General features: G+C 52.3%; 3 protein-coding genes across 4 annotated transcripts; 2 read left to right on the top strand and 1 right to left on the bottom strand.

Annotated features, from left to right (window-relative positions):
• Positions 1 to 2,958: 2,958 nt before the first annotated feature.
• On the bottom strand, positions 2,959 to 7,906 carry CHPF2 (chondroitin polymerizing factor 2). Of its 2 annotated transcripts, XR_015699047.1 has the most exons (5): positions 7,500 to 7,906; positions 5,641 to 6,205; positions 5,012 to 5,194; positions 3,328 to 4,726; positions 2,959 to 3,250 (listed from the first exon to the last, which is right to left on the bottom strand). XR_015699047.1 is itself a non-coding variant. In XM_009463794.2 (4 exons), exons 1-4 carry the CDS (start codon positions 7,772 to 7,774, stop codon positions 3,464 to 3,466), a joined length of 2,286 nt encoding a protein of 761 aa, XP_009462069.2. In that variant the 5' UTR covers positions 7,775 to 7,906; the 3' UTR covers positions 3,246 to 3,463. The 2 variants fall into 2 exon arrangements, 1 of the variants encoding a protein (XP_009462069.2); XM_009463794.2 differs by having other exon boundaries at positions 3,246 to 4,726.
• Positions 7,907 to 8,341: 435 nt separating this feature from the next.
• On the top strand, positions 8,342 to 20,021 carry ABCF2 (ATP binding cassette subfamily F member 2). The gene is made up of 15 exons (XM_087733468.1): positions 8,342 to 8,525; positions 8,783 to 8,951; positions 12,011 to 12,223; positions 13,161 to 13,343; positions 13,676 to 13,847; positions 14,002 to 14,097; positions 15,213 to 15,315; positions 15,401 to 15,496; positions 15,604 to 15,723; positions 16,278 to 16,367; positions 16,605 to 16,715; positions 16,975 to 17,037; positions 17,481 to 17,609; positions 18,436 to 18,639; positions 19,405 to 20,021. The coding sequence occupies exons 2-15, from the start codon at positions 8,798 to 8,800 to the stop codon at positions 19,540 to 19,542; spliced, it is 1,872 nt and encodes a 623-aa protein (XP_087589594.1). The 5' UTR covers positions 8,342 to 8,525; positions 8,783 to 8,797; the 3' UTR covers positions 19,543 to 20,021.
• Positions 20,022 to 20,158: 137 nt separating this feature from the next.
• H2BK1 (H2B.K variant histone 1) lies at positions 20,159 to 24,787 on the top strand. The gene is made up of 2 exons (XM_009463793.2): positions 20,159 to 23,793; positions 24,516 to 24,787. Exons 1-2 carry the CDS (start codon positions 23,674 to 23,676, stop codon positions 24,750 to 24,752), a joined length of 357 nt encoding a protein of 118 aa, XP_009462068.1. The 5' UTR covers positions 20,159 to 23,673; the 3' UTR covers positions 24,753 to 24,787.
• The last annotated feature ends 471 nt before the right edge of the window (positions 24,788 to 25,258 follow it).

Below are 25,258 nucleotides of genomic sequence, written 5' to 3'. Positions count from 1 at the left end.
TCTACCTTGCCCTATGTCATTTCAAAACCTTCGCTGCAGCAGCGTGGGTTACATCACAGATATCCCCAACTGCTACGTGCCCTATAGCTTTCAATTTCATTATCACAGAGATTTCCTGACAGTTAACTTACTGCATCTTTTGCAATGTTTACTCTTTCAATTTGGTTGCATGACACCTGTTTTACCCCCATGCATCCTATCAGACTGCTTGCTTTGCTTACGTAGCTCTCTACAGCGTTCAACGCCCATTGCCAGTCCTTGCAAACGTGAATTCTCCTTGGATATTACACCATATCGAAACTCGCATTTACAAGCTATGCATCTTGTATTTTATGCATCAGAATCTCTTTTGTCTTCAAGAAAACAAACACACCATCACCAAGGCAAGCCGCAGCAGGGGTTCTCACACCATCCGTCTTTGCTGCTGTAGTGATCCTGACTGGAAGACAGCCGCTGTACATCAGGGAGTCGATGACCCACGTAGCCGTTAACCTGAGCGCGCACAGGCCTGTGCTGCGCTGTGCTGCTGGCACAGCGTGACATTCAGGCCTGTGTTCGCTGCACAAATCCCTTGCCCGCAGGACCACCTCGTTGTAACAGAGGAGCCCGCAGCAGCTCTCAGTCCGTAGCGGTGATTACGCCACCTGCGTGGCCTTGCCTTTGTCTAAAAGTGAGGCAAGGAATTCTCATGCAACCATCCTTTCTGTCCGACAGTAGAAATGACGAGTGGAGTTGTTTTCTTGTAATCCTATAATAGCTCTAATGGCCAAAATGAGAGAATCTCCTCTACCAACAGGGTCTGCGTGGCGTGCTGTGTGTGGATCAGAGGCCCATTCAATGCTACACCACTTGGGGTTCCCCGCATCTAAAGCACGTAAGATTATTTACACTATTCTATCTTTATAGTTAGCTCTAATACATCATGTTTTAAACGATACCTTACGCAGTCTGAGTGCCTTTCCTGCTGGGATCATAACGGATCAGCACCTCCTCATGCAAAACCACCACCCATAACAAGAAAAAGTTTCCCAGTTAGCTTCTCTCGTTCTCACTCTTTGAAGGTTTGCACAGCAACAAACATCCCAGGAAGACATTCAGCAGAGATCTGACTTCTTCCCATGTAAATGTAATCAAGACATCTCTCACTTTTTAAATAAACAAATCTGAGATTCCTGTCCAATTCGAAGCAACGTTCCAGAGTTTGAATACTTCTTTTGAAGCTTTTCTAATCTTTCGGCATCCCTTTTGATGCTGACACCAGACTTCCACCTCACACTGCTCACGAGTATAGCAAATACAATCTCTTTCCTTAAACAGCGCTTAGGCAGCCGTGAATGGGGTTAGTCCCGCTCACCGGCTCATCACGCTGAAATTTGCAAGTTCACATCAGAGCTTTGGCCTTTGATTGCTAGGATACTGGCTGGAAGGAAGAAGCTGGAAAGCTGAAAGCTTTGCAGTAAAAAGATTGGTGGGGTCCTGATGGATAACAAGTTAAACACGAGCCAGCAGTGTTCGCTTGGAGCAGAGGAGGCCAACAGCATCCTGGGCTGCATTAGGAGGAGCGTTAGGTCAAGGGCAGTGATCCATCTCCTCTGCTCAGCACTGGTGAGACACATCCAGAGCGCTGTGTCCCGTTCTGGGCTCCCCAGTACGAGTCAGGCATGGACATACTGGAGCGAGTCCAGCAAAGGGCTGTAAGGATGGTTAAGTAATTAGAGTGCCTGTCGTAACGACAGGTGAGGCTGTGAGGACTGGGATTGTTGAGCCTGGGCAAGAACAGGCTCAGCGTGGCTCCTGTCCATGTCTAGAAGTCATTGATGGGAGAGCATAAGGAAGACAGAAACAGACGCTTCTCAGCGGTGTCCAGTGACATGACAAGAGGCAATGGGCACAAACTGAAATGCAAGAAATTCCATTTAAACACGAGAAAGAACTTTTAACTGTAAAAGTTATTACATACTGGAACAGATTGCCAGGAGAGATTGTAGAGTCTCCATCCCTGGAGGTATTGAAAATGCAACTGGACACAGTCCTGAGCAACCTGCTCTAGCTGACCCTTTTTGCAGGGGGGGGTTGAACTAGATGAACTCCAGAGGTCCCTTCTCTGTGATACAGAATAGGGGAATCTAAAACGTGACCCGTTCAGTTTCTAGATAAATGATTTTGCAATTACCTGTCTTATGTACAAGTAAATCTTATACCTGAATCATTCTGTGTAACAGACTTGTCCTCATTTTCTTCCATCTAGTTCGCCTTTGTTATCTGCAAACTTTTACCAACATTTTTCCCCTCAAATAATCAAATATAACGAGCGACATGTAGCCAAAAACCTATTCCTGTAGAAGCACACTGAAAATCCATATCTGGTCATTAAAAGACAGCTTTTCATCCATTTAATAGATTACATTAATGAAAACATGGACATCAGTTGAGAATAACAGCCCTTGAGAATAAGCAAACAGTTGCCTGCTTCCACTAAGACGCATGCGACAAGCAGGTGGGTATACCTGATGGAAACCAGGTCCTAAAACTGTGTGCCTTGAAGTTGTGTAAAGCCAGGAGCACAATCAAAAAGTATGGTGTAGCCGAGGAATTTTCTGTCCCTTACAACAGTCGCCCAGGCTCACTGTGTTAACAGGTGCAGGACTTACCCGGTAATCAAATTGAAGCGGAACTGTTAAATCTGCTAGCCATGCCATCTGCCCATCTGTGATAGGAAGTGACGTATCTGTTATTTTCAGGGATGATACTTGGCTCAGTCTGCAGAACCGAGAGGTAGCTGTTGAGGACCTTCAGACAGTTCCCGGTTCCTCTCTAGGGCATGTAGCAACCTCGTGTCATACCACGGTGCTTGGCCCAACTGAAGCAAGCTTGGTGCATGTCAAAGGGAATTTTCCATTCCTTCACCTTCCCAGATTACACAAGAAAATTAATGTTCTGCAGTTGCAGAGGAGCCAAACACAGCAAAGTGAAAGTGCATTAAATAGCTTCGTCCAGCAGCAAACTAGACAAGCTGTGTTTATGCCTCCTTGAAAAATGAACGCATGAAGACACAAACACACAGGAGGGTGCAACGACAGCTACTGAAGGTTGGGTAGTCAAGGTAACTTTGTTCCAGTACATAGCTCATATTCACTCTCTCTCTGCACTGCTCAGAATTGCGTGGCTTAAAGTGAGGTTGACTCTACGGCGTGTTTTACATCCCTCATCCCCGATGCTATAAAGTTCACAACCAACCACATGAGTCTGCCTGGAAAGAAACTTTTATTTATTTAAAAAACAAACAAAAACACCCCCACAAAAACAGCCTCTCTCCATAGCCCATACCTGTGCCTCAGTGCAGGGCTGGGAAAGTCTTCCTCCTCCCTTCACCTCACGTGCCCTTCACCCATGGCAAGGCTGGGAAGGGGATGGAAAGTGCCAAGTGTTAAGGTGCTGAGAAGCTCTTGATGTTTCTAGTCTCTCAAGTGCTGTTGGCCTGTTCCTGCTCGAAGAGCGCCATGGCTAAATGTGAGCGGGATGCAAGTCCTTCCAAGTTACTAAGCACGCAGCGGTGGTATAACTCCTCACTAAGCCGGGGATTGCAGCTCCTCAGTGCATACTTCTGCACCAACCCTGGCTCCACAGCCCTAAATAGATGCAGACCAGAATAGTGGAGGAAGACATCAAATACCTCCATGCTCTCCAGCACCTCATCTCGGTCTAGGATATCAGCTGCTAGCTTGGTACGGGCTGTCATATAGTCAGAGTTATAAAAGCAGGCCTCAGCAAAGGAATGTCTGTCAAAATGCCCATCCCTCAGGAAGTCAGTGCTGGAGGAAGCAGTCTGCTCGCCGCGGTACACCAATGCAGGGTTGAACTCTTGGAAATGCACTGGGAAAAAGACCTGCCAATTGCTGATGGTATTCATGCGGCAGCGGTTCAGGAACTCCATGTTGATTTCTGTCCAGACACTGGCCAAGAAAAATAGTGTATCCACAGGGTGCTTCTTTGAAACTATATCCATGAGTTTCACTTGCGACGGTACCTCAGTTTTAACACTAATCCAGGGGATTTTAACTTCTGCATAGCGTTTCTCCAGCTCTCCTACCATGGCTTTGACTCCAGCAAAAACATCCACCTGACTGACTCGCTGGGCATCATACGGGTGGTAGATGAAAAGCAAAGTCAGCAAGGCATTATCATGTGTGTCCAGCGTGTTCATAGCAAACATATCCAGGAAGTTTGCCACAAAATCCAGGTCCTGCACTGTCAAGGGAAGCACCAGTTGCACCCGTGTGGCCTCCGTCACATATGGCATGGGAATAATTTCCACCTTACTTAAAGGCCGCACCAAGCTCACTCGTTTGGCCAGAACATGACTGTGGCCCTTTTGGGTCACTGCCTCCAGCAGCAGGTCCAGGGTATATTCCATGCCCCGCGTGGGGTCAAAACGCCGATAGCCGTTCAGCAACTGCCGCTTGCTGAAGCGGAGCAGAGGCTGGTAGCGACTGTTAAGTTGCTCAAGTGCTGACTCAATGATTTCACTGACATCTGCTTTGCTGGCTCCCGAGAGCTCACACTTGGGGGAGCCATCAGGACAGGAGAAGAGGTGCTGCTCAGTGAAGTAGTCCCAGCTGATTACCTCAAAACGCGACTTTGGAAGAAACGGGGCATTAATGCCCACAGGCCACGTCAAGCCTGCCTCACCTGCTGGGGTCAATGACGTCAGGTTCCTGATCTGCATCTGTGCAAAGAGAGAATGCATACTGATCCCTACTACTTTCTCAAAGAGGTCCAGTCCATCTCCCACCCAGGCCTGCCTCACCACCTAGAACCCTATCTTGGTAGTATCACACCAGCAGTTTTGGATAACATGGTGTCAGAAGTGCTATTTCTGAGACGCAGGACTATATCCTGTGTCTGGCTGAAGGGCACCTACAAAGAGAAGCAATAATCTTCCTTCACTGTGTTGAAAGAAAAGGAAACCCGTTTGGTTGAGGAGGCTTTGCAGAGATCCCTCACCACATACCTGGAGGTCCTGGATCTCCTGGTAGGCTCTGTCCAGCTGGATCCTGCTGAAGCGCTTGTGCAGCCGGTACATCAGGGTCATGTCGGAAACAGGGTGCACAGCAAGAGCTGCTTGGAACTCCTCTTCTTCCTCCTTCTCTGGCTCAGTATTTTTGGCCAATTCATAGGTGTGATAATGCTGGCCCTGAAGTGGACAAGAGCCAGAAAGACTGGCATGGAACTCGAGTTCACAGAGAAGCCTTCCCTCACCCCAGACATGCATTTGCCCCTCTTTCCATGCTGACTGCAGTACCCAAAGACAAAAATAGAAGAGTTGTCCCCACCCACCCCACTCCCCATACTACCTGCCTGCTTGCTTCTTGGTACCAATGTGCCCTTTATCCGACCTCCAAAAACCTGTGGATCAGCATCTGCTGGTAGGCTGAAAATTAAATACTGCATGTGCTCTCATCCTCAGCGCCTCAGCTTTGATTATGGGCCTCTCCCCAGTCCTGCCACATCACACAGCCCTTTCCTTCCCTGCGCCTCACAGCAGAGGCTCACAGAAAAGCCCTTTTGTTATGCAGCAGGGAGCTAGTAAGAGTTCTGTCAGGCTCAGCTAACACAAAACCCGGAGAAGGGAGGTAGTACCTGGAGCTGCGAAACGCAAGTGATGCCAAGGAAATCGATGATGCAACGTCCCAGCCACTCATCTGGCCGCACACTAAGGATCTCATTGCGACAGCTGTCCAGGTGCGGATGGAGCTTCAGCAGCAGGCTGCGGGAGATCAAGTAGCCAAAGCCACCATGACAATAGCGGGCCTGCTCGTCTCCCCCGATAAACTCCTCCGCTCGTCCCAGGTAGACATCTTGGTTAATACTTAGGTGTGTCACCAGAGCCTTGACCTGTTCAGCCTGGGCATAGGTGTCATCCTGCATGACGTAGAACCAGTCATAGTCAGAACCAAAATGCTGATGGATATAGTGCATGGTCTCATACATGAGCCAAATGGGACGCTCATCCCCATGGGCCACCAGCACCATGCCATGAGGCACCTTGGCACTGCGCAACCCTGTAAAGTAGAGCAGGCGTGGGAAGTGATGGGCTACCGTCTTGTTCACTGCCACTGCCAACGTATTCAGGGTAGCCTTGGAGGTCAGCACAGCCACAAACAGTCTTTCATGGAATCCCAATTCTGTCTGGATGTAGCGAGTTCTGTAAAGGAAGGACATGTTGTGGCAGTCATTCTTGAGCTCAAATAAGGATCCACAGACCTGTTGAAGCCTTAGACTACAAGCTGTGAACTTTCACCTAGATACGCTGACCATATGCTGAACTGTTATTTAGCTACATGAAGGAAGGCCCTGAAACCGGTGCAAACCAGGAAGATAAGGTAGCCGAAACCATCAGCAGAAGCTGCAGCTGTTCAAGATAAGAAAAGGAACGTCCTGCCTGGAGACCGGGAAAGGATCCAATAAGGAACAAGAAGATCCCAGACCCAAATACTGCTGTTGGACCGAACCGTTGCACGAGGGGAGGGGAACTTAAACTGCGAGGGTGTCATTGCCCAGGGCTTTCTTTGTTTGGGGTCCCTCTCCGGAGGCACCCAGGTCGAGCTGCTCTTCACCACTGTACCACTCGACAAATTCCCCTGGCGTACGTCGTGTCAGAGACTGTGCTTCGGGGAGACCTGGGGTCGAGCCTGAGGGGAGAGAAAACGCCCGAGGGTGAGCATGTGTGTGTGCGCGTGTGAGCAAGGAGTCGAAAAGGGGCACCGATCAGCTCAGTGGAGCTGCCTGCTGCGAAGGGACTCCGCTCCGAGCAGTTAAAGTCTCAGGTGGTGCAGGTGCGACTCCCCAAACGGTGTGTGAATGCTCGGGCAGCTGCTGTTCCCTTAACAGACATACCTACGTGACAAACAGCTGGATGACAAAAATCAAAGTATTGCGGTAACTTGGGATAAGTCTTTATCTGCTGGAGTCTACCAATGGTGAAACTGGTTAAGCCTAAAAGTAGAGTCTTAAGAGAAGACTCACTAGTAAAAATTTTGTAAAAACATTTGCTTCCTTCAAGGAAATTACAATCTCACACATTTATTCGAGCTAGGAAACCGTGCTAGTGTAAGTTAGAAAAAGAAATACAGAGCTAACCATTTACAAGTTACATACATTATTATTAATTGCTCAAAGTTTTCCTAATGAATAGACTGGTTAAAAAAGTTTTTAATAATGTGTTCTATTAGACACGAGTAATAAAAGAAGAAATCTTCTCAGGTGTTTTTGTTGCCTTTTTTTTTTTTAAATTAACTTCTTAGACACTTCTCTTGCACCCCTTTAAGGTGACAATCTTAGCCATTGCCTTGTTGCATTGTGCTGTTACTACACAAGGTATTTCAAATAGCACATTCCACCCCGAACCCGTTAACTCACCGGAAGATTTAGAACCCCAATACCACCCACACGTGATTATTTCCCTTGAAGGAAAGCCTGACCGAAAGAACAGATTTTACCTGAGCACTTTTTTGTAAGGCTTGCTGGGGTCTCTGTAGTACGGGACAATCCTAGGCCTGAAGTCCTCGTGGCCCGGCCCGGGCCTTGCATCCGCTGCCTCCAGACGCGCTCCGCCGGCGAGGGGCCCGGGCCGGCCCGCCGCCCCCAGGCACTGGTCCTCGCCTCCGCTCCGGCTCCAGGAGGCCCGCAGCAGGCTCAGGCTGCAGCCAAGGGAGAGGCCCAGGACGAGCGGCAGCACGGGCCGCAGCGCAGCCAGCAGCGCAGCCAGGCGCATGGCGGCGCTGGGGGCAGCGGGGTCCCGGCGGGGCGACGTCCAGCCGCGGGGCGCTCCGCTCTGCTCCGCTCCGCTCCGGGCGGGCGGGGGCGGCCGCAGGCCCGCTACGTCCGGGGCGGGCTCACGGGGCCGCTCCGGCGCTCGGGGACATCGCCGGCGCGGGGCACTCGGGCGGGGCGGGCAGCGGGGGGCCCTGCGGGACGGCGAAAAGGCGGCAGCCCCCGCGGGGCCGCGCACCGGCCCCCGAGGGTCAGCGGCCCCGCGGCTCTCTCACCTGCAGGCAGGGCGGCCCTTCCGCGCGCAGGCCGGCGGCGGCGCGGAGCTCCGTGCCGGGGGCGCGGGGGGAGACAGCGGCTCCCGCCCGGCCGCGCTCCCGCCGCTGCCACCTCAGCCGCCACATCGCGACCCTCCTGCGCTTCCGCTTCCCCTTTTGCTATGGCGTCCCGGCGGCCGCTCTACCTGCCGGCGCCGGCGCCTCTATGGTACCGCGAGCTACCGCCCCCCGCGCCTGCGGCGGGTGCGCCGGGGGCGGGGCCTGGGGCCGGTCCTGGCGCGAGCGGCGCGGTGCACGCCGGGAGGCGCAGCGCCCGGGAGCCGGCGGAGGGGGCGCGGACCCCGCTTCCCAGAGCCGCGCGACAGCCCGGCGCGGGTGACGCTGCGCGCTCCGATTGGCCGCTGTGCCGGGGGGGTGGGGCCTGCGCACGCGGTAGCAGCTGTCCTGTTGCGACAGAAGGAAAGCGCGGAGCAGCCGGTGCGGGCCGGGCCGGGCCGGGCCGGGCGGGCGGCGGGGCGGCAGGCGGCGGAGGGGGCCGGGCCGGGTTGGGCAGCGCGGCGCGGCGCGGGCAGCTTAGCGGGCGGGCGGGCAGCCCTCGGCCGGGCCCGGCGGCGCCGCGTGCTCCGGGCCGGGGCGGGCGGCGCTGGGCCGCCGAGGCGGGGAACTGGGGCGGGGCGACCCGGTGCGGGCCGGATCGGCGCGGCCTAACGGCGCCTGTCGCACCTCCGCCGCAGCCCCTCCGCCGCGCCATGCCCTCGGACCTGGCCAAGAAAAAGGCGGCCAAGAAGAAGGAGGCGGCCAAGGCCCGACAGCGGCCGCGCCGGGCCCCGGAGGAGAACGGCGATGCCGGGACGGAGCCGCAGGAGGTCCGGCCCCCGGAGGCCAACGGAACGTCGCTGCCAGGTGAGAGACGGCCCGCGGTAGCGCCGGTCCCGCCGCGGCGGCGGGTGCGTGTCTGCGTCCCTGCGCCCCGCGGGGGACGGCGCCCCGCGCCCCGGCAGGGTGCCCTCGGTGGGGCTCGGCCGGGCGGCCCCGTGCGCGCCGGTGCAGGCAGTGTCCGGCCAGGGCCTGTTCACGGACAGGACCGTACGCATTCGGTTGTGCCCGCGGCTTGGTGAACCGGGACGTTTGTTCCTCTTCAGATGAAGTGCCTGGGGGCCGCGGGCTTGTGCTGAACTGGGCCGGCTGCAGCGGGTACCGTTGGGGCCGCTCTCGCGCCTTCGGGCCAGCAGGCCCCCTACAGCAATTTGCGGTGGCTCCCACAAAGGGCAGGGGAAGGGTTCCCAGGCCCCCTCTTGAGTCCTGCAGGGTAGAGACAGAGGGTGTCTGTTCCCTGTCAGGTACTTGCCCAGTCTTCTGGTGTTTGATGCCCAGACCTGTGTGTTGTTTTCCGCTGCTTTTTGTTTTTCCTGCTGCAGGGACCACCGTAGTGTCTGAATTCTTACTGTTCTCACTGATCTTGCTATGACTCTGTTCATCTGTTTCTCTGCGACATATCTGCTCTGCAGAAACTAAGAGCCTGGCTACCTTGACAAAGTCTCTTTCCTTAGCAAAGAGCTGGTGCCCTCCCTAACGGCAGTAGGCAAGGTAAAGCCTACGGAGGGAGAGTTTATTTTTTGTCCTTACTTTCGCCCACCTGGTGACGCGCAGGCTGTCGGGCACACGAGTTTTTTTCCAGGCTCAGCCCACGGCGCCTCGTTTTCGGAGTCACTGCGTGTGTGCCGCGGCTCGGGGTGAGGAGGGCAAGGCGGAGGGGCCGGTCTCGGGGGGCCCCGCTTTTTGCCGGGGCCCCGCGGCCGCAGGCAGGGCCCCGCCGATGCCCGAGCGCGGCGCGAGCGTCCCCGCCGCGGGGCCGCCCTGGGCCCCGGCCCGCGCCGCGCCGCCGGCTGCGGGCGGGGACTCGGCGCCCGCCCGGCCCGAGCCGGCCAATCGCCGCCCGCTCCCGTGGCACATTTGCATACCGCCCTCCTATTGGTGAACCGGCGGCTCCTCGAGGTCCTCGAGTCCGGCGCGAGCCCCGCGCTGCCAAGGCCGCCGCTGAGCCGCGTCCCCGGGCCCCATCCGCCGGCGCCGGAGCGCCCCTGGGGTGGGGGCTCCTCCACCTCCGCGGGCAGCCTGGGCCAGGGCCCCGCTGCCCTTCCCATGAAGGAATTTTTCCTAACATCCAACCTAACCCTGCCCTGGCGCAGCTTGAGGCCGTTCCCTCTCGTCCCATCGCTTGTCCCTGGGGAGAAGAGACCGACCCCCCCGGCTCCAGCCTCCTTTCAGGCGGTTGCAGAGAGCGATGAGGGCTCCCCTCAGCCTCCTCCTCTCCAGGCTGAGCCCCCCCAGCTCCCCCAGCCGCTCCTCCCCAGCCTTGGGCTCCAGCCCCCGCCCCAGCCTCGCTGCCCTGCTCTGGCCACGCTCCAGCCCCTCCATGGCCTTCTTGGGGTGAGGGGCCCAGCGCTGAGCACAGCCTTCGAGGGGCGGCCTCCCCAGTGCCCAGCACAGGGGGACGATCCCTGCCCTGCTCCTGCTGGCCACACCATTCCTGACACAAGCCAGGATGCCACTGGCCCCCTTGGCCACCTGGGCACCCTGCTGGCTCGTGTTCAGCGGCTGTCGACCAGCAGCCCCAGGCCCTTTCCCGCCGGGCAGCTCCCAGCCGCTCCTCCCCACGCCTGCAGCGGTGCCTGGGGTTGCTGTGCCCCCAGTGCAGGACCCGGCCCTGAGCCTTGCTGACCCTCACCCCGTGGCCTGGGCCCATGGCTCCAGCCTGGCCAGGGCCCTCTGCAGAGCTTCCCTGCCTTCCAGCCTGGGGAGCTGTGGCGGGGCCGGGTCCTGGGTTCTCAGCATTCCCCATCCAGTCTCCTCCAGGAACAGGCTGTTCTGGGTGGGAGCGCTCTGCCTGCAGCTGTGAGCGGCACTGCTGAAGGGTAATGCAGGCAGGGCAGGCACCAGTGCCTCAGGTTGCTGAAGAGCAGAGGTGGTCAGCAGGCGCTGGGAGTCAAGGGGAGGCTGGTAAACCAGTGCAAACATCAGAGGGTAGGTTACGTGCGTCGGTACGTGCATATTCTTATTGGCAATTTGCTGTGAAATAATTGCATGTAAAGGATAAAACTGCCTTGCCCCTCTTTTCACTCATCTGATTTGCTTATTTATGTAACTGGTCTACATGCACTGCCCATGCTTTCAAAGGGGGTCCTGTGTCAGTGCGGTTGACTTTTTTTGCTCCTTCTTGGCTAAGGCACATTTGCCTTGGTGATAATGGTGATTTTGCCAGGAGTGCTAGATGTTGACAGCCAGGGTGCTATCCCTCACTGGCCCGACCACAAACAGTCTGAACATCAGGTCTCTGCTCTGAGCAGCTGGAGTATTGCTGAGATCCTCAGTGCCGTTTTCTTCCTCAAATGGCGATGTCTCACCAAGGAGTGAAACCTGGACTGTAACTCAGGGCTGCAACAGAAGATCAGCATGACAGGAAAGATCTGCTTATACTGTAGGAGGAAAGAAAGAGGGGGGCATGCATATGGGCATATTAGCTTCTCAAAAAATTGGTAGGGCCTATTCCAATGCTGCTGCTTCTTTCCTCCTCCCGGCCTTCCCTTCGTTTATTTTCTAGTCAAGTTCTCTTTTGGCCAGCCCTTTCCTTAAGCTTGCAAACAATACTTCGTAAATTCTCTTCCCACCCCAGTCCTTCCTGCAGCGAGGGTTAGTCCCATCATACTTGGATAACAGGCTAGCTGTTCTGGCTGCTCACTTAGTTCTAATGGTCAGATTTTATTTAGAGAGTAGGTGGAAGTTCTTGTTAGACCATATATATCCATCCGCTAAGCTGAAAAGCTCATTGCATCTGGGCCTCCTCAACATTTCTGTAGAAATGGGGACATGAGAGTTGTTTTTGTGGTCCTGGGCCTATTGGTACAGGGGCTTATGGCTTGCTTTGTAAATCAGTAACACTTCTGGTCTGTCTCTGCATACAGAGGTGGATGCTCTTACAAAGGAGTTGGAGGACTTTGAATTAAAGAAAGCTGCTGCCCGTGCTGTGACAGGAGTGCTGGCCTCCCATCCCAACAGCACCGATGTGCACATCATTAACCTCTCGCTGACCTTCCACGGCCAGGAGCTGCTGAGTGATACAAAACTTGAGCTGAACTCCGGGAGGCGTTACGGCCTGATTGGACTCAATGGGATTGGTAAGCTGTGGGGCACGGTGAGGTGGGCTTCTTGGAGTTCAGAGAAGATTCTGTGCTGCTGAGAAGCTGGACAGATGCAGGTGGTAAATGCTGGAACCCGGAAAGAAAGCTGATAGACAGACATGGCTGGGACACGGCAATGTCCGTTCTCCCATCTCCCCACCCAGGAAGAGGAATTGCTAAGATTGCTGGTAGAAGTATAAGGTTGCATTCCAGCTTTGGACCGTGCATTTGAACTGGTTTCTGTGGAGAGCTGGTGAGATGTCTGGGATTTGTGAATCTGTCCGATTCCCGTTTGCAGGATTTGTTTAGCAACGTCAATAAACCCAATGCTGATGCTGTTGGTCAAAGAACTTGCACAGTATGGAGGAGCAGGGAGTGTGTGGTTTGGCCTGAGTGGGAAAACAACTGTACAATCCCTGGAGAAGGCAACGCTCTCTTTACATGGAGAGATACAGAATATGGGTGTAATTGGAGAAGAGCTAGTAAGAGTGACCAGCTGGTTTAACTTTCAGGAAAACACTTAAGTTCCCTAGTGATGAGTGCATTACTTTCCTCTGTGTTAGAAGTCTTTAGAGTCTGGGGTCCTCATGACAGATGTCAGACCTGATTAGACAGCAGGAAGTATACAGCAGAGATAAAGTTCCCTAAATCCAGGCAAGGGCTGAACTGCAGTGGTTTCCAAAGAGCTTCTTCATGTCTCAGTCCTGTCCTTGGGGTGGTGAGCCTTAGCTGGAAGGGCAGCCTGTCGCAGTGAGGCAGTAGGCTCCGTTGTGTCTCTAATTTTTCTGGCCTCTTGGGCAAGAAACTCCCAAGGATTTTCTGGGGTTGGAAAGGGAGGGAATCAGTGGGATCTGACTGCATCTCATCTGCTTCTCTGTGACATTGTATCTCCTTGAATCCAACAATTAACTGTGGAGTGTCTGTCTGCACACAGGGAAATCCATGCTTTTGTCAGCTATTGGGAAACGAGAAGTGCCCATCCCAGAGCATATTGACATCTATCACCTGACCCGAGAGATGCCTCCCAGTGACAAGACCCCTCTGCAGTGTGTGATGGAGGTGGATACAGAGAGGGCCATGTTAGAACGAGAGGCGGAACGTCTGGCTCATGAAGATGGTAAAGCTTCTCGGAGTCCCTGTGGACAAGGGACGTTTCCTCCATTTCCCTCCCCACCGAAGAAAAGGTCTTATTTGTGTTCCTTGGCAGAGATTTTACATGTTACAGTACCTGTTTCCCCCCGCTGTCCTGTACTAGTTGAAAAGTCCTGTGGGATTACACTTGTTTGGATGAAATTATTCCATGCAGCTTCTTAAGAAGTGTCTCAGGCTTGGGAATGGAGGGGGCTGAATAGTGGTAAAGCAGATGGACTATGAGCTTTCCCAGCTGTATAGAGGTGCAGCTGAGAGCCCTTTATTGGTAGAAGTGCTGACAGGCAGGCTCTCTTTCAGCGGAGTGTGAGAAACTCTTGGAGTTATATGAACGTCTGGAGGAGCTGGACGCTGACAAGGCAGAAGCACGGGCCTCGCGTATCCTTCACGGCTTGGGGTTCACACCAGCCATGCAGAGGAAGAAGCTGAAGGACTTTAGTGGTGGCTGGCGAATGAGGGTGGCTCTTGCTAGGTGAGTGGTATACTGCCTGCTGCCTCCTGGGAGAGTGCCTGCCTGCTCCTGACTCTGCAGAGCCACATACACAGTTCTAAGAACTCAGAGCAGAGCTGAGAGGCTTTGGGTTACCTGCATTTACCCTGTGCTGTCATCTCCCCTCTCCTTTCAGAGCCCTCTTCATTCGGCCTTTCATGCTGCTGCTAGATGAGCCCACAAACCACCTTGACCTGGATGCCTGTGTGTGGTTGGAGGAAGAGCTGAAAACGTAAGCATGAAGGAGTTTGCTGCTTCTGTGGGTTGTGCTTTTCTGCTGGAACATCTTGTCAGCATGTGAGCAAGTGCTACAGGAATAACTGTCTGTAGTTCTTGTGGCTACATAACTGTATTGCAGTACCCGTGACACCTTGTGCTTGCTGCTACATGTGTCTGCAGAAGGGTTCTTGATGCAAGGGTAATGAATTCAGGACAAGGCCCCGTCTCTCCCTCACTGAAGAAATGAGAAATGCTGGTTTGTGCTCCCTGGTTAAAGCTACTTCCTTGAAAGCCAGGGGCAGCCCTGGCGGCCTGTGTACCAGCACCATGTGCTGTACCAGTAGCATGAGCTTTCCAGACCCGGCTTCCAGCTCATCCTCCGCGTATTGTTCCTCTCTTTTCACAGAGCAGTAATATCTGAGTGTGTCAGTTTCATCTTGTTCTAGTATGTCCGGTGACTGGTTTTTGTAAACAAAGGTAAAATGTTAAGGCTTAAGGCAAAAAGCTTAGCAATAGCTATGAAGCTTAGGTTGTCTGGGTTGTGCATTTAAAGGACTGTATTGTCAGAAGGGCTTTTCATTTGCAGAGGTTTTTTCCATCAGCTTTGTCAGTTGAACCTTTTGCGTGCTGCTTCAGAAGTCGTGTTTTAGGAAAGTAATTTGAACCTTTCTCTTTTTGGGAGGCTTTAACCAGTCATTTTACAGATTTGGAGCGGAGCCAGGCATAGTCTACCTAACAGATGGTAGTCTGTACCAAGGTGAAAGTAAGCAGCAAAGGTTGAAACTTCTTAGAAGTGCAATGCCGGTGGAGTCTGTTGCGTCAGTAGCACTAGTCATCTACTAGCTGCGTAGCCAGCTCTTGACTCTTTGTGAAGACGGGTGAAGCTTGTCTTATGGTGAAGTGTGTTTTAACACAATGAAAAGTGTTTGCAGTACTTGCTTACTGCAGTTGGTTGTAGCTGCTTTACTCCAAATTTCCCGAAGCACCTCCAAAGCTCTTATCTTTTTGTTCTTAATCTGGTTGTAGGCAAGAGAGATTTGGTGCATGTAAATCCTTTGTCACCATCAAGGCCAACGAGCACGAATTCTTTTCCTAGCTTAGTCTCTAATAACTTATGTGGTGCCACAGGTTCAAGCGGATCCTTGTGCTGATATCCCACTCCCAGGACTTCTTGAATGGTGTCTGCACCAACATAATCCACATGCACAACCGCAAACTGAAGTACTACACGGTGAGTAAATGGTGCCCTGCGCAACCAGCAAAAACAGAGGAGCTGTTCTCTGGGGTATGTCTGATGTTCTGTGGTCTCTTTCCAGGGAAATTATGATCAGTATGTAAAGACTCGCTTGGAACTAGAAGAAAATCAAATGAAGCGATTCCACTGGGAGCAAGATCAGATTGCCCATATGAAGGTATCTGCGTAGCTGCACGAACATCTTTCTGCCCATGCAGGTGGGCATCCCTGCACCTCCTCAACCTTGTTATTGTGGCTTTCAGCTAACTCTGTGTTTTGTTGCAGAATTACATTGCACGATTTGGTCATGGTAGTGCAAAACTGGCCAGGCAAGCTCAGAGCAAGGAGAAGACCCTTCAAAAAATGATGGCTTCTGGCTTGACGGAGAGAGTTGTGAATGATAAGGTAGGATCAGACACGGGATTGCATCTAGAGATGAGTATTGGAAACATGGGCTAGATAAGTAGAATGATCTTTAGCTGACAGCAGGAATGGCTGACAGCTGGGAGGAAGAATGGTATACCCTTCCTGATGCCAGGAATGACTGTACTGAAGATAGTGGAATGACGAAGAGTGCAAAGAGGAGGAGTGATTTTCTAGGGTAGAGGAGGGGATTTGTCATATCGATAAGGCTTTTTTGCAGACACAGAAATCAGAAATGAATGTCTATGGGTTGGAGAAGATGGGGGAGGATGCTCAGAGCAACTCCTACTTGCTTGAAAAGTATGAGCCCACATTTGCTTCAAGGGGAAAGAAGCAGGGACTCATTAGCCAGCAGATGAGCTTGCAAGCAACTGATCAGAATAAATCTGTGAGTGAGTTGCTAGAGGGGCTCATAAAAAGTCACAGTCTGATGCCTTGGTCTGCAGATGATGTTTGTGGTGAGGCATGGTTATACAGAATAATTGGGTTGTCTTGTGCTCCAGGGTATCTAACAAGTGGATATTCTGTGTTAACAGACTTTGTCATTTTATTTCCCACCCTGTGGGAAAATCCCCCCTCCTGTCATCATGGTGCAGAATGTCAGCTTCAAATACACCAAGGATGGGGTAAGTAGAGGGAGTGTGCATGGGTTGTATGGAGATTACTTGTATCCCTGCCTTGTTTGGGAGCGTGAGGCTCTTGGCTAAGCTTTCTGATCAGGCTGCAGCATATGACTAGTGGATCAAACTTCTTAGCAGTGTTAATGCTGAGTCTGCTGAGGAGAGAGCATTACAGGTGCAGCATGGAGGTTCTGGGTAGTAGTGGAAAGGCATAATATGTGTCATGATTTTTGTGGTTTGCAGCCATGGATCTATAATAACCTGGAGTTTGGGATTGACCTGGATACCCGTGTAGCTCTTGTTGGACCCAATGGAGCCGGAAAGTCAACACTGCTGAAACTGCTCACAGGAGAGGTATGCTTCCTACACTGTCTGCCCTGCTCTGGACCTTTGTTCTTGGGGTAGTCTTCAAGGAAGCTGCACTTATTTGCCAGAGCTCCCCAATCAGGCCTTGGAAATCCTAAGGTCTTGCTGCAATATAGGGCTTTTTCTCTCATGTTATCTGTTCAGGCTGCCTCCTCTGTGCCAGAGCGGAGATGGCTGGATTCCGTATTTCTGGCATACAGCAAAAGGAGGGATTTCCTGGTGAAATGCTTTTATCTTCCCTTTGTAGCTGCTGCCCACAGATGGGATGATTCGCAAGCACTCGCATGTGAAGATCGGTAGATACCACCAGGTACTCCTTACAGCAGCCGCTGGGACGTGAAATGCTGAGGAAGAAGCTGTCAGGAATGAGGAATCTTGCCCTTCTATTTCTGCTGCCTGCTGTGCATGGAGATGGGGGAAGGGACTGTTCCGTTGGCTGAAGGGGCTCCAGCAAATGTTCTTACCCTGAAAAGAGGCTTGCTGTGGTCCTTTCTGTTTAGCCTCTCACCTTTTATGGGAGAGATGGTTGCCTTGTGCTTGGTGGTAGACAAGCCTGCTATTATGAAGCAGCACTCCTGCTCCTGAAATGGAGACTCCTTCCATAATAGTTCGGTGGATATACTGTGAGTGGGGTTATTGGCTCTTGTGTTCTGCTGCTCAGCTGGTACCAGAGGGGTGTAAGGGGGGGGAAGTACCTTTGGCCACAAAGTGGGTGGCCTGCACAGCCTGAAGCTGACTTTTCTTCTCTGTCAGCACTTGCAAGAGCAGTTGGACTTAGACCTCTCACCCCTGGAGTACATGCTGAAATGCTACCCAGAGATCAAGGAGAAGGAGGAGATGAGAAAAATCATTGGCAGATACGGTCTGACAGGGAAGCAGCAGGTGAGTATGAGCTGTTGAGGTCTGCTTTTTGCTCATTAGGGAAGTAGAACTGCTGCATTTTCTGTTGCTCTGCTGATGTCTGACAGTGTGATGCAGTGTGCAGCATGGCACACCACAGCACCAAAATGCTTCTTCCATCTCTGCCTTTGAAATTGGAGAAAAAAATAACTTCTGGCTCATAGGAACTTTCTTTGCATTGCAGCAATATGTGGGTTGGAATGGGTGGACCTCCCCAGAATCTGGGTGAAGAGAAGACAAGTTGTGGCATAGTGCTAGATTCGAGCTTATTTCAATTGTAACTTGAACTAGCTTGCTTATCTCTTATTTCTGAGATGAATACCAAGCAGAAATGCTAGAACACATTCTCAACTGGGAGCGGGGACCACTTGGTTCAAACAAGAGGGTAGGATCACCAGTGGTGCTGTCTAAACATGACATGCTCCTGTACATCATACGTCACACGTATGACAGGAGTTGTCCTCACCACTGCAGTTCAATGTTGATTTTTACGTTGTTCTTCCCCATTTGTCACTCCAGAAGTTGAGTGGCTTTATGGTTGTGTCAGGATGCAGTGAACGCTAGTCAGACCTCAGTTAACCTTTAACACAAGCTGGGTCTTGCTATGGACACTCCTTCTTCAGAAGCCCCTGGAATTCCCTTGCTCCGCTGGTGAGAGAAGCTCAGTCGAGGTATAAGACTGACTAAACTTTGTTCTCTTGTGTCATGTAGCTGCTGGAAACACAGTGTGAGATCTGAATATTTTGTGGTCAGGGTGACAGTCCGTAAGTTTCCCTGCAGAGCTGCAAACAGTGTCTGTGTTTGTCAGGTGAGTCCCATTAGGAACCTCTCTGATGGGCAGAAGTGCCGTGTGTGCTTTGCGTGGCTGGCCTGGCAGAATCCTCACATGCTTTTCCTGGATGAGCCCACCAACCACTTGGACATAGAAACAATAGATGCTCTGGCAGATGCTATCAATGAATTTGAAGGAGGAATGATGCTCGTCAGCCATGACTTCAGACTCATCCAACAGGTAAGAAAAGCAGTGAATTTTGTCAGAGCACCTTTCTGACACTTTAAGTCATTAAATCAAGGTGGTTTTAACTGACTGTCTCTTACTCATCCCAAAAAGATGCGTGAGTGAAAAAAACCACTGGACATGATTCCCTTGCCATGGTCATGTGAAACAATTACTGAGCTAGCCTAGGAGAACGTTACGTACATGAAAGAAAAAAAGAAAAACAAACAAAAAAAACCCCTAGAAGTGAAGAATAAGTTAAATGGAAATCGTGACACACTGTGGAGGCCTTAACTAGATTTTTTTAAATGATAACCGGAGTAGTTCTAGCACAGATTTTTATGACTCAGTCTGCACAAGCAAAGGAAATTGCACCACGTACACACAAATGTCAAGTGCTGATTTAGCAGCTATGCCTTTGTCTGCAAGCTCAGGTATAATTTTCTTTTTCAGTGCATTATATCCAAGTAGTTCAGGTCAAGAACTACTTTTTTCAATTCCCAATTTAGCAGGAAAGGCTTTCCTTCTTAGTCCCTGTACAAAAAAAGAAATGTTGAGGGGTCAAGGATTTTTCGTCCTAAAATCTTGTATAAATTATGCAGAAAACAGCAGGTAAGATACTTCACTGCCAATATTTTTCTTCGGTAGTTGGAGTGTGAAAGTTATTAGACTCTTCTTACCAGACTTCAGAGAGTAGATTTTGGCTGCTTTTATAATTTTGGTAAAGTTATAAAATGCTGTACTGTCACCCTCTCCTCCTCCTTGTGTGCTTGCTTTCAGGTTGCACAGGAGATTTGGGTCTGTGAGAAGCAGACAATCACAAAGTGGCAAGGCGACATCCTCGCCTACAAGGAACATCTCAAGTCAAAGCTGGTGGATGAGGATCCGCAGCTCACCAAGAAGACCCACAATGTGTGAGCTCTAGAGCAGTCGGTCGGGTGCTCTCTATGGAGACTGACAGTGGCCAATGTGACTCACCCATCTGCCGACTGGAATGGGACTCTGCTGCTATCTCTGTGGCTGTGTTCTAGGATTGCTGCAATACTGCTTCCCCTTGACTTGCCTTGCACCTCTGTATCTGGACAGATCTCTTCTCTCCTGACCTGGCTACGTTTGGGCAACCGTTTCCGTATTTAGATGATGTCCCATCTGAGCCAGGCCTTGGAATCTAATGGTCTGGGGTCCTGGCAGTGGCAATTAGGGTGTCTGAGCTGCAGTGATACAGAAGTGGAGACCCCAGCCCAGCTTCTCCCGCCTCTTCCTTCCCAATTTCTGCTTCAGTTTAGATACTTCACTTCAAACTCCTCTGGCCTTGGTTTGTTTTTAACTATTATTTAACAGTGTAATAAACAGATCTGCCTGAGAATCCATCAGTCAATAAAGAGGGAAGAACAGTCTTGTCTTGTGAGCTGTAGTAGTTATTGGGGCATGCTGGGGTAAAGCAACTAGTGCTGAGCTTTGAGTGAGGATGCAGAGCCCTGTCTTCGGGGGTGAAGGTTCGGTTCTTCAGTACTACCAAAGTTATGACCAGAACTTGTGGGATGCAGGAAGCGGTGAGCACCGAGATCTGGCAGCACAGAGCCGTGAGTGGGATCCTCGCACCTGGGAAACCTCTGCTAATCCAGAGTGAACACTGGGTTTTCCCGTTAGTGACAGAAGGGGGAGCAAGCCACGCAGGCTTTTTTGTTGTTGCTGTTGACAGACAGAACTTGACAGGGTTCTGAAGACTGGAAGCTAGAGACAGAACGTAGGTCTATAAAATACCAGGGGGTGTTCTCTACAACAGAGCGGCTTAGCTGTATGCTTTTTCCTTCACCTTGAATTTTATGGGTCTAACAGTGAGACTCAATAATTTAGGATTTTTGGACTATGAATTAGTTATTTGTTCCTTGCAGGTTTAACTAAACAAGATTAATCAACTAAAGTTAGTTTAACCTTTATTTTTGTTCTTAACAAATTCTTAGAAAAGTTGGTGTTTAAACCTCACCCTGTGCCACAGAAGCTTGAATAAAACACAATTTTCCTGTATTTTTAAAACAATTAAAAGGTACTAAAGAAAAAGGTAGCAAGTCAAACCAAATAACTTCTTATGATCATGAGTTACCACTTCAGTTACTCCTGACACATGAGAATGGCTGCACTGTTCATGTTCAAGGTTCCTGTAGCCCAGTAACCTGTTCCAACAGGACCTGCTGACAGGGAAGCTGAAGGATAGGACGAGTACGTAGTAGTTGTACTCTCTTGGAGTGCCTTCTCAGAGGCCGACTGCCTGTGGCTCGCACCTTCTGAGTAGAGTCGTTCCTTGGTTTTTTCCAAAGGAGCCATCCAAGTTGTGACTGCTGCTGTAGAAGCTCTGTGTATCAGTCATCCATAGGACAAATGTCACAATGATGGGAGCTGCTTCCAGGAGACAGTGCAGAACATTCAGGTTTTCAGTGTTTCTAGCAATGACCTGGGGGAGGCGGGGGGGGAAAGTCTTTTCTGAGAAAATAATGCAGGTTAGTATGAATGCTGTTCAAGTTCTGCAGAAAAGTCTAGGTTGCATTGAAAAGTCATTTAAATGAATATCTCACAGTGTAGTACTCAGAACAGACAGACAGTAACGGAGTAAAAGCAACCCACAGATAAGTAATTAGTGTAAAGGCTGATTGGTGTCACGAAAGCTGAAACAAGGACAGATGAATGCATGTCTTTGTTCCGCTCTCTAGGTTTTAAAAAGGTGTTGGTGAGTTGGAAAGGGTTGCAAAGTAGATAGGAGAATGACGAGGTCAAGAAGTGCTGCCTGAGGCTAGAGCTGTTCATCCTGCTCTTCCTTATTCTCAGCAAAGATTTGGCAGCAACTCTTACCACTACGTTTCAGATCTGTGTAGTTGAGAGCCATGGTGGCAATAATAAATGCAGGATATGATCTTATGCCGAGTTCTTTGGGAATGGTAAATCCTCAGAAGGGAATGGGAACACTGGGGCGGAGAGTAGTTGGAGAATTGTTGTAGCTGATGTAGCAAAGAGGAGAGCTGTGTCAGCTGGCTGCTGCTGCAGAACGAGAGCTCGGTTGCAGACAGGTCTCTGGTACAGCAAACAAGGACCACGGGTACACGTTCAAAGCAAAAGCAGCTGTAACTGCGCCAGGGGCCACAGTTAGTAGGCCAGGACTTGTAAAATGGAATATATATACATGCTTTATCAGTCTGGTATTTCAGCCTTGGTTTAAACCTGTTCTGTGGTGACAGTTTGTTGGACTGCACTGAAGCAGCTGTGGCAGGCATATGTCCTGGAGTACGGGTTTCTGTGAGAGAGACAGCCCCTAGCTGGGACAGTGGCATTTTGAACTGTTTCAACTAGGGCTTTTCTTGTCATGCACAAAAGCAAAACTACATCTAGGTGAATTATGATAATTGCTCCTTAGTTGCTAGGATGGTGATTTCTGTGAAAGAAGCGGCCTAGAGCCTCTGTGCCGTTACTCTTGCTTGCGGTCTACAAGTGAGGTTGGCTCTAACACAGCTACAGCCAGAAGTGGCAGATACTACATCAAGCGCAGGGCTGTGGGATTCCCTTGTCTTTGTGTTGTGAGTTGCTCCATACGCTACAAAAATAGCACAAGGATGAGTCAAGGCCAGCACACGGCTTCCAGAACAGCCAGCCTCTAGCCCATGCGATCTAGGGAAGCGGATGGTAATTCCCCAAATCTGGGAGTTCGCATTTGACTATGCTGCTCAGCGCATGAGCCTCCACCCTTGCTATAGAATGGCTCCCTGTGCTTAATGCTGAGTGACCAGGCACTGCTCCTTGTCCACCAAAGGGCTTCCTTCTAACTAAACATTTTGTCAGAAAAACAAGCTGTGTGTGTATAACTGCCCGTGCCAGGCACAGCTGCAGCTGTGGAGAGACAACGGCTAACAGCTCCTTTAGCATGAGAGCGCCTGTGTGTGCTATGACCGGTGGAAAAGGTAAAACAGCTCCGGCCGCAGTGGACAGCCTCCCCCAGCGCAAAGATCTCAGCTATTGACAGCTCTGTAAATCGGCGAGTGGGTGGAACGTGCATCGGAGGGGAGAGCCCTGGGTTCTTCCTTATCAATTCATGGCCTCTTACAAAACGGAAGCGGTGATGTTGCCTGCTCCTCACTCCCAGTACGCGTCATCCACCACTATCTCCTGATGCTGCTCAATATCACAGAATACGGCACTCCCAGAAGGACCCACTACCCCCTACCTTCAATGCCCAAGCCCGTTCCCCTTCGCCAATGTGCCGACGTGACCATTCCAGCCTGTCCCACCCGACGGCCTTCTGTGATACTTAGACCCCGTTTGCCGCTGTGGTGTTTATTTGCACTAGGGGTGGGAGATCAGGTGCCTCCCCGTGAGGACAGGCCTAGAATAAAACTAAGTTCAGTGAAACGCTATTGGCTGTACAAGCGCTGGCCGAGTGACTGATGAGGTCTCCCAAACTCAGTCCTTGGAAGACGTGAGTTGCTAAGGATATGCCAGTAGAACGTGTGCCCCTGAGCAGGAGACGGTGTGCACGGCCGCACGGAGATACCAGCATCCCCTCCCCACAGGTACATACCAGCGTTACCCTGTTACGAAATACCTGTTGTGGTGCCTGCTGAGAGAAAGTTACTGAGTCCCTGCTGACTGCATTACCTGTTCCGTAGCACGGAAGTGGTTCCACCCGTTTGATTCTGGAAGCAATACCTTGAGTACTCTGATTTACACCCTTCCGCCGAAGCAGGAACCCTCCTGTCACCAAAACCCTGGACGGACTAGCTCTTCTCTGGCGCTTCTGCCCCACGTCAGTGAGGTGCTACTGCTCTTGCCCACCTTGTTGCCCATGTTGCCCTCAAACTTTTTCTCAGGTCTGAAAGTTTAATTGAATCAGTTACTTCCAAGATCCTCTCAGGCCAGCTGCCCTTGGTGCAAAGTGGAATCATCAGCCACAGATGTGTATTTGTCCTGCTGCTCGGGGGCTGCACCTGAGGTAGCTGAGGTGCTGCTGCCTTTGCTATATAACCAGCCCCATCACACGTGCTGCCTGCTCTGTTGGGGGCCGAGATGAGCGCAGAAGCCGGGAAGAAGCGTGGTCATGCTCCCACCTCCGGGGACAGGAAGCCTAAGAGGAAGCCTAAGAGGAAGGAAACCTACTCGGTCTATATCTACAAAGTACTGAAGCAGGTGAGTAAATGCTTCTTTTCTGCTAGAAACCGCTTCATATGTAATGTTACTTCTGCCCGTTGCATGATAACCTTATAAAGGGGAAGGAAGGAAAATCTGCTTTTTTAGTGAGATGAAAAAAAGAGTGAGTGAGTACAGGAGAGCCCCAGCTGAGTCTCAAAAGTGTGTGTGAGGGTCCTTGGGGTAGGAGGCAAGAGATGGGCCTAGATCAGAAAGGGTTTCCTAGAGAGAATAAGCTCTAGTGCATGGCTCTGCCTAAAGAAACAATTGAGTAGACCTCCACAGGGCAAGGACAGCTGCTGTCGGCCCTGTGAGTAAGTATTAAAATCTTTCTTTCTGGTAACTGCTGTTGGGGAGATGAGAAAAAGAATTTTGAGAGGTGGCCATGAGTTGTCTAGGCCTCGGTCATCTGCAGGAGCCTGCAGGCAGGGCTTGGAGCGTGCGGGCATTTCCACCCCTTAGAGGCTTGTTTTCCACGGGGGGTTGTGCAGGGGCTCCTGCCGGCGCAGTCCCAAAGCCACCGCAGTGTCCGGGGGGCCTCTCCTCAGTCTAATGCAAGTGGCACGCAACTCAAGACCCTCAGGGTGGCAACTGCGGGTCCCTTCGGGGTTAGGGCGTCCTGTCTGGGGTGGGAAGGGGGGCCCGTTTTTCTGGGGCGCTGGGGCCCCCGCTCTCCCCAGGGTGATCGGTGTGTGAGACGGTGCTTGATTACCATCTGGCAGGTGCACCCAGACACCGGCATCTCCTCTAAGGCCATGAGCATCATGAACTCCTTCGTCAACGATATCTTCGAGCGGCTGGCCTTGGAGGCCTCGCGCCTGGCCCAGTACAACCACCGCTCCACCATCACCAGCCGCGAGGTGCAGACGGCCGTGAGGCTCCTGCTGCCCGGCGAGCTGGCCAAGCACGCCGTTTCCGAGGGCACCAAGGCCGTCACCAAGTACACCAGCAGCAAGTGACCGGCCCGGGCCCCAATAAAGTCCTGCTGCGCTGACCGCGCCCCGTCTGTCATGGCGCCGCCGGGGGGGCGGGGGGGCGTTCGCCGTCGCCATGGGGACGGCGCGGTTGCCCTGGCGACGGGCACGCCCTGGCACGCGCGGAAGCCGCGGCCGTTCGGCGGCGCGGGGCCCCGGCCGGGGGCGGCCCTGCGGGGCTACGCTTCGACCCGGCGGGTGCCGGGGAGCGCTCCTCAGCCGAGCGCCGGGGCCTCTCCGCCCGGGGTGGCCGCCTGCGGCACGGCCCGGGACCCGGGGGAGGTGACCGGCCGTCTCCGCCGCGGGCGGGCGCTCGGCTTCTGGGACGAGGTCGCGCCAGGCCTCCGCGGGAGCGGGCGCCGCTTCCCCGAGCCGTTCCTTCGCGGCGGGGGCCGGTCGGCGGCTGCGGCGCCCCGCGGGGAGCGGGTGCCGGCGGGGCTGGGCCGGAGCTCTCGGGCCCGGCGGGAGGCGCGGAGAGGCTCTTGCTCCCG

The sequence above is a fragment of the Nipponia nippon genome, unplaced genomic scaffold (assembly GCF_047370975.1).
Source record: "Nipponia nippon isolate SJK-2023a ecotype South Korea unplaced genomic scaffold, ASM4737097v1 scaffold_1, whole genome shotgun sequence".
Classification (NCBI taxonomy): domain Eukaryota; kingdom Metazoa; phylum Chordata; class Aves; order Pelecaniformes; family Threskiornithidae; genus Nipponia; species Nipponia nippon.
The sequence above is the reverse complement of the archived record's forward strand: the minus strand, read 5'-3'. Positions and strand labels throughout refer to the sequence as shown.

What these genes read in the sequence shown, in the direction of transcription:
- CHPF2 (XM_009463794.2), bottom strand. Translation starts at nt 7,774, where the DNA reads ATGCGCCTGGCTGCGCTGCTGGCTGCGCTGCGGCCCGTGCTGCCGCTC. An exon ending in CCTTACAAAAAAGTGCTCAG is followed by an intron (nt 6,206 to 7,499) that starts GTAAAATCTGTT and finishes CTTCCTTTACAG; the next exon opens with AACTCGCTACATCCAGACAG. An exon ending in AGGAGATCCAGGACCTCCAG is followed by an intron (nt 4,727 to 5,011) that starts GTATGTGGTGAG and finishes CTCTTTGCACAG; the next exon opens with ATGCAGATCAGGAACCTGAC.
- ABCF2 (XM_087733468.1), top strand. Translation starts at nt 8,798, where the DNA reads ATGCCCTCGGACCTGGCCAAGAAAAAGGCGGCCAAGAAGAAGGAGGCG. An exon ending in ATCAGATTGCCCATATGAAG is followed by an intron (nt 15,497 to 15,603) that starts GTATCTGCGTAG and finishes GTTTTGTTGCAG; the next exon opens with AATTACATTGCACGATTTGG. An exon ending in TCAAATACACCAAGGATGGG is followed by an intron (nt 16,368 to 16,604) that starts GTAAGTAGAGGG and finishes TGTGGTTTGCAG; the next exon opens with CCATGGATCTATAATAACCT.
- H2BK1 (XM_009463793.2), top strand. Translation starts at nt 23,674, where the DNA reads ATGAGCGCAGAAGCCGGGAAGAAGCGTGGTCATGCTCCCACCTCCGGG. An exon ending in TCTACAAAGTACTGAAGCAG is followed by an intron (nt 23,794 to 24,515) that starts GTGAGTAAATGC and finishes ACCATCTGGCAG; the next exon opens with GTGCACCCAGACACCGGCAT.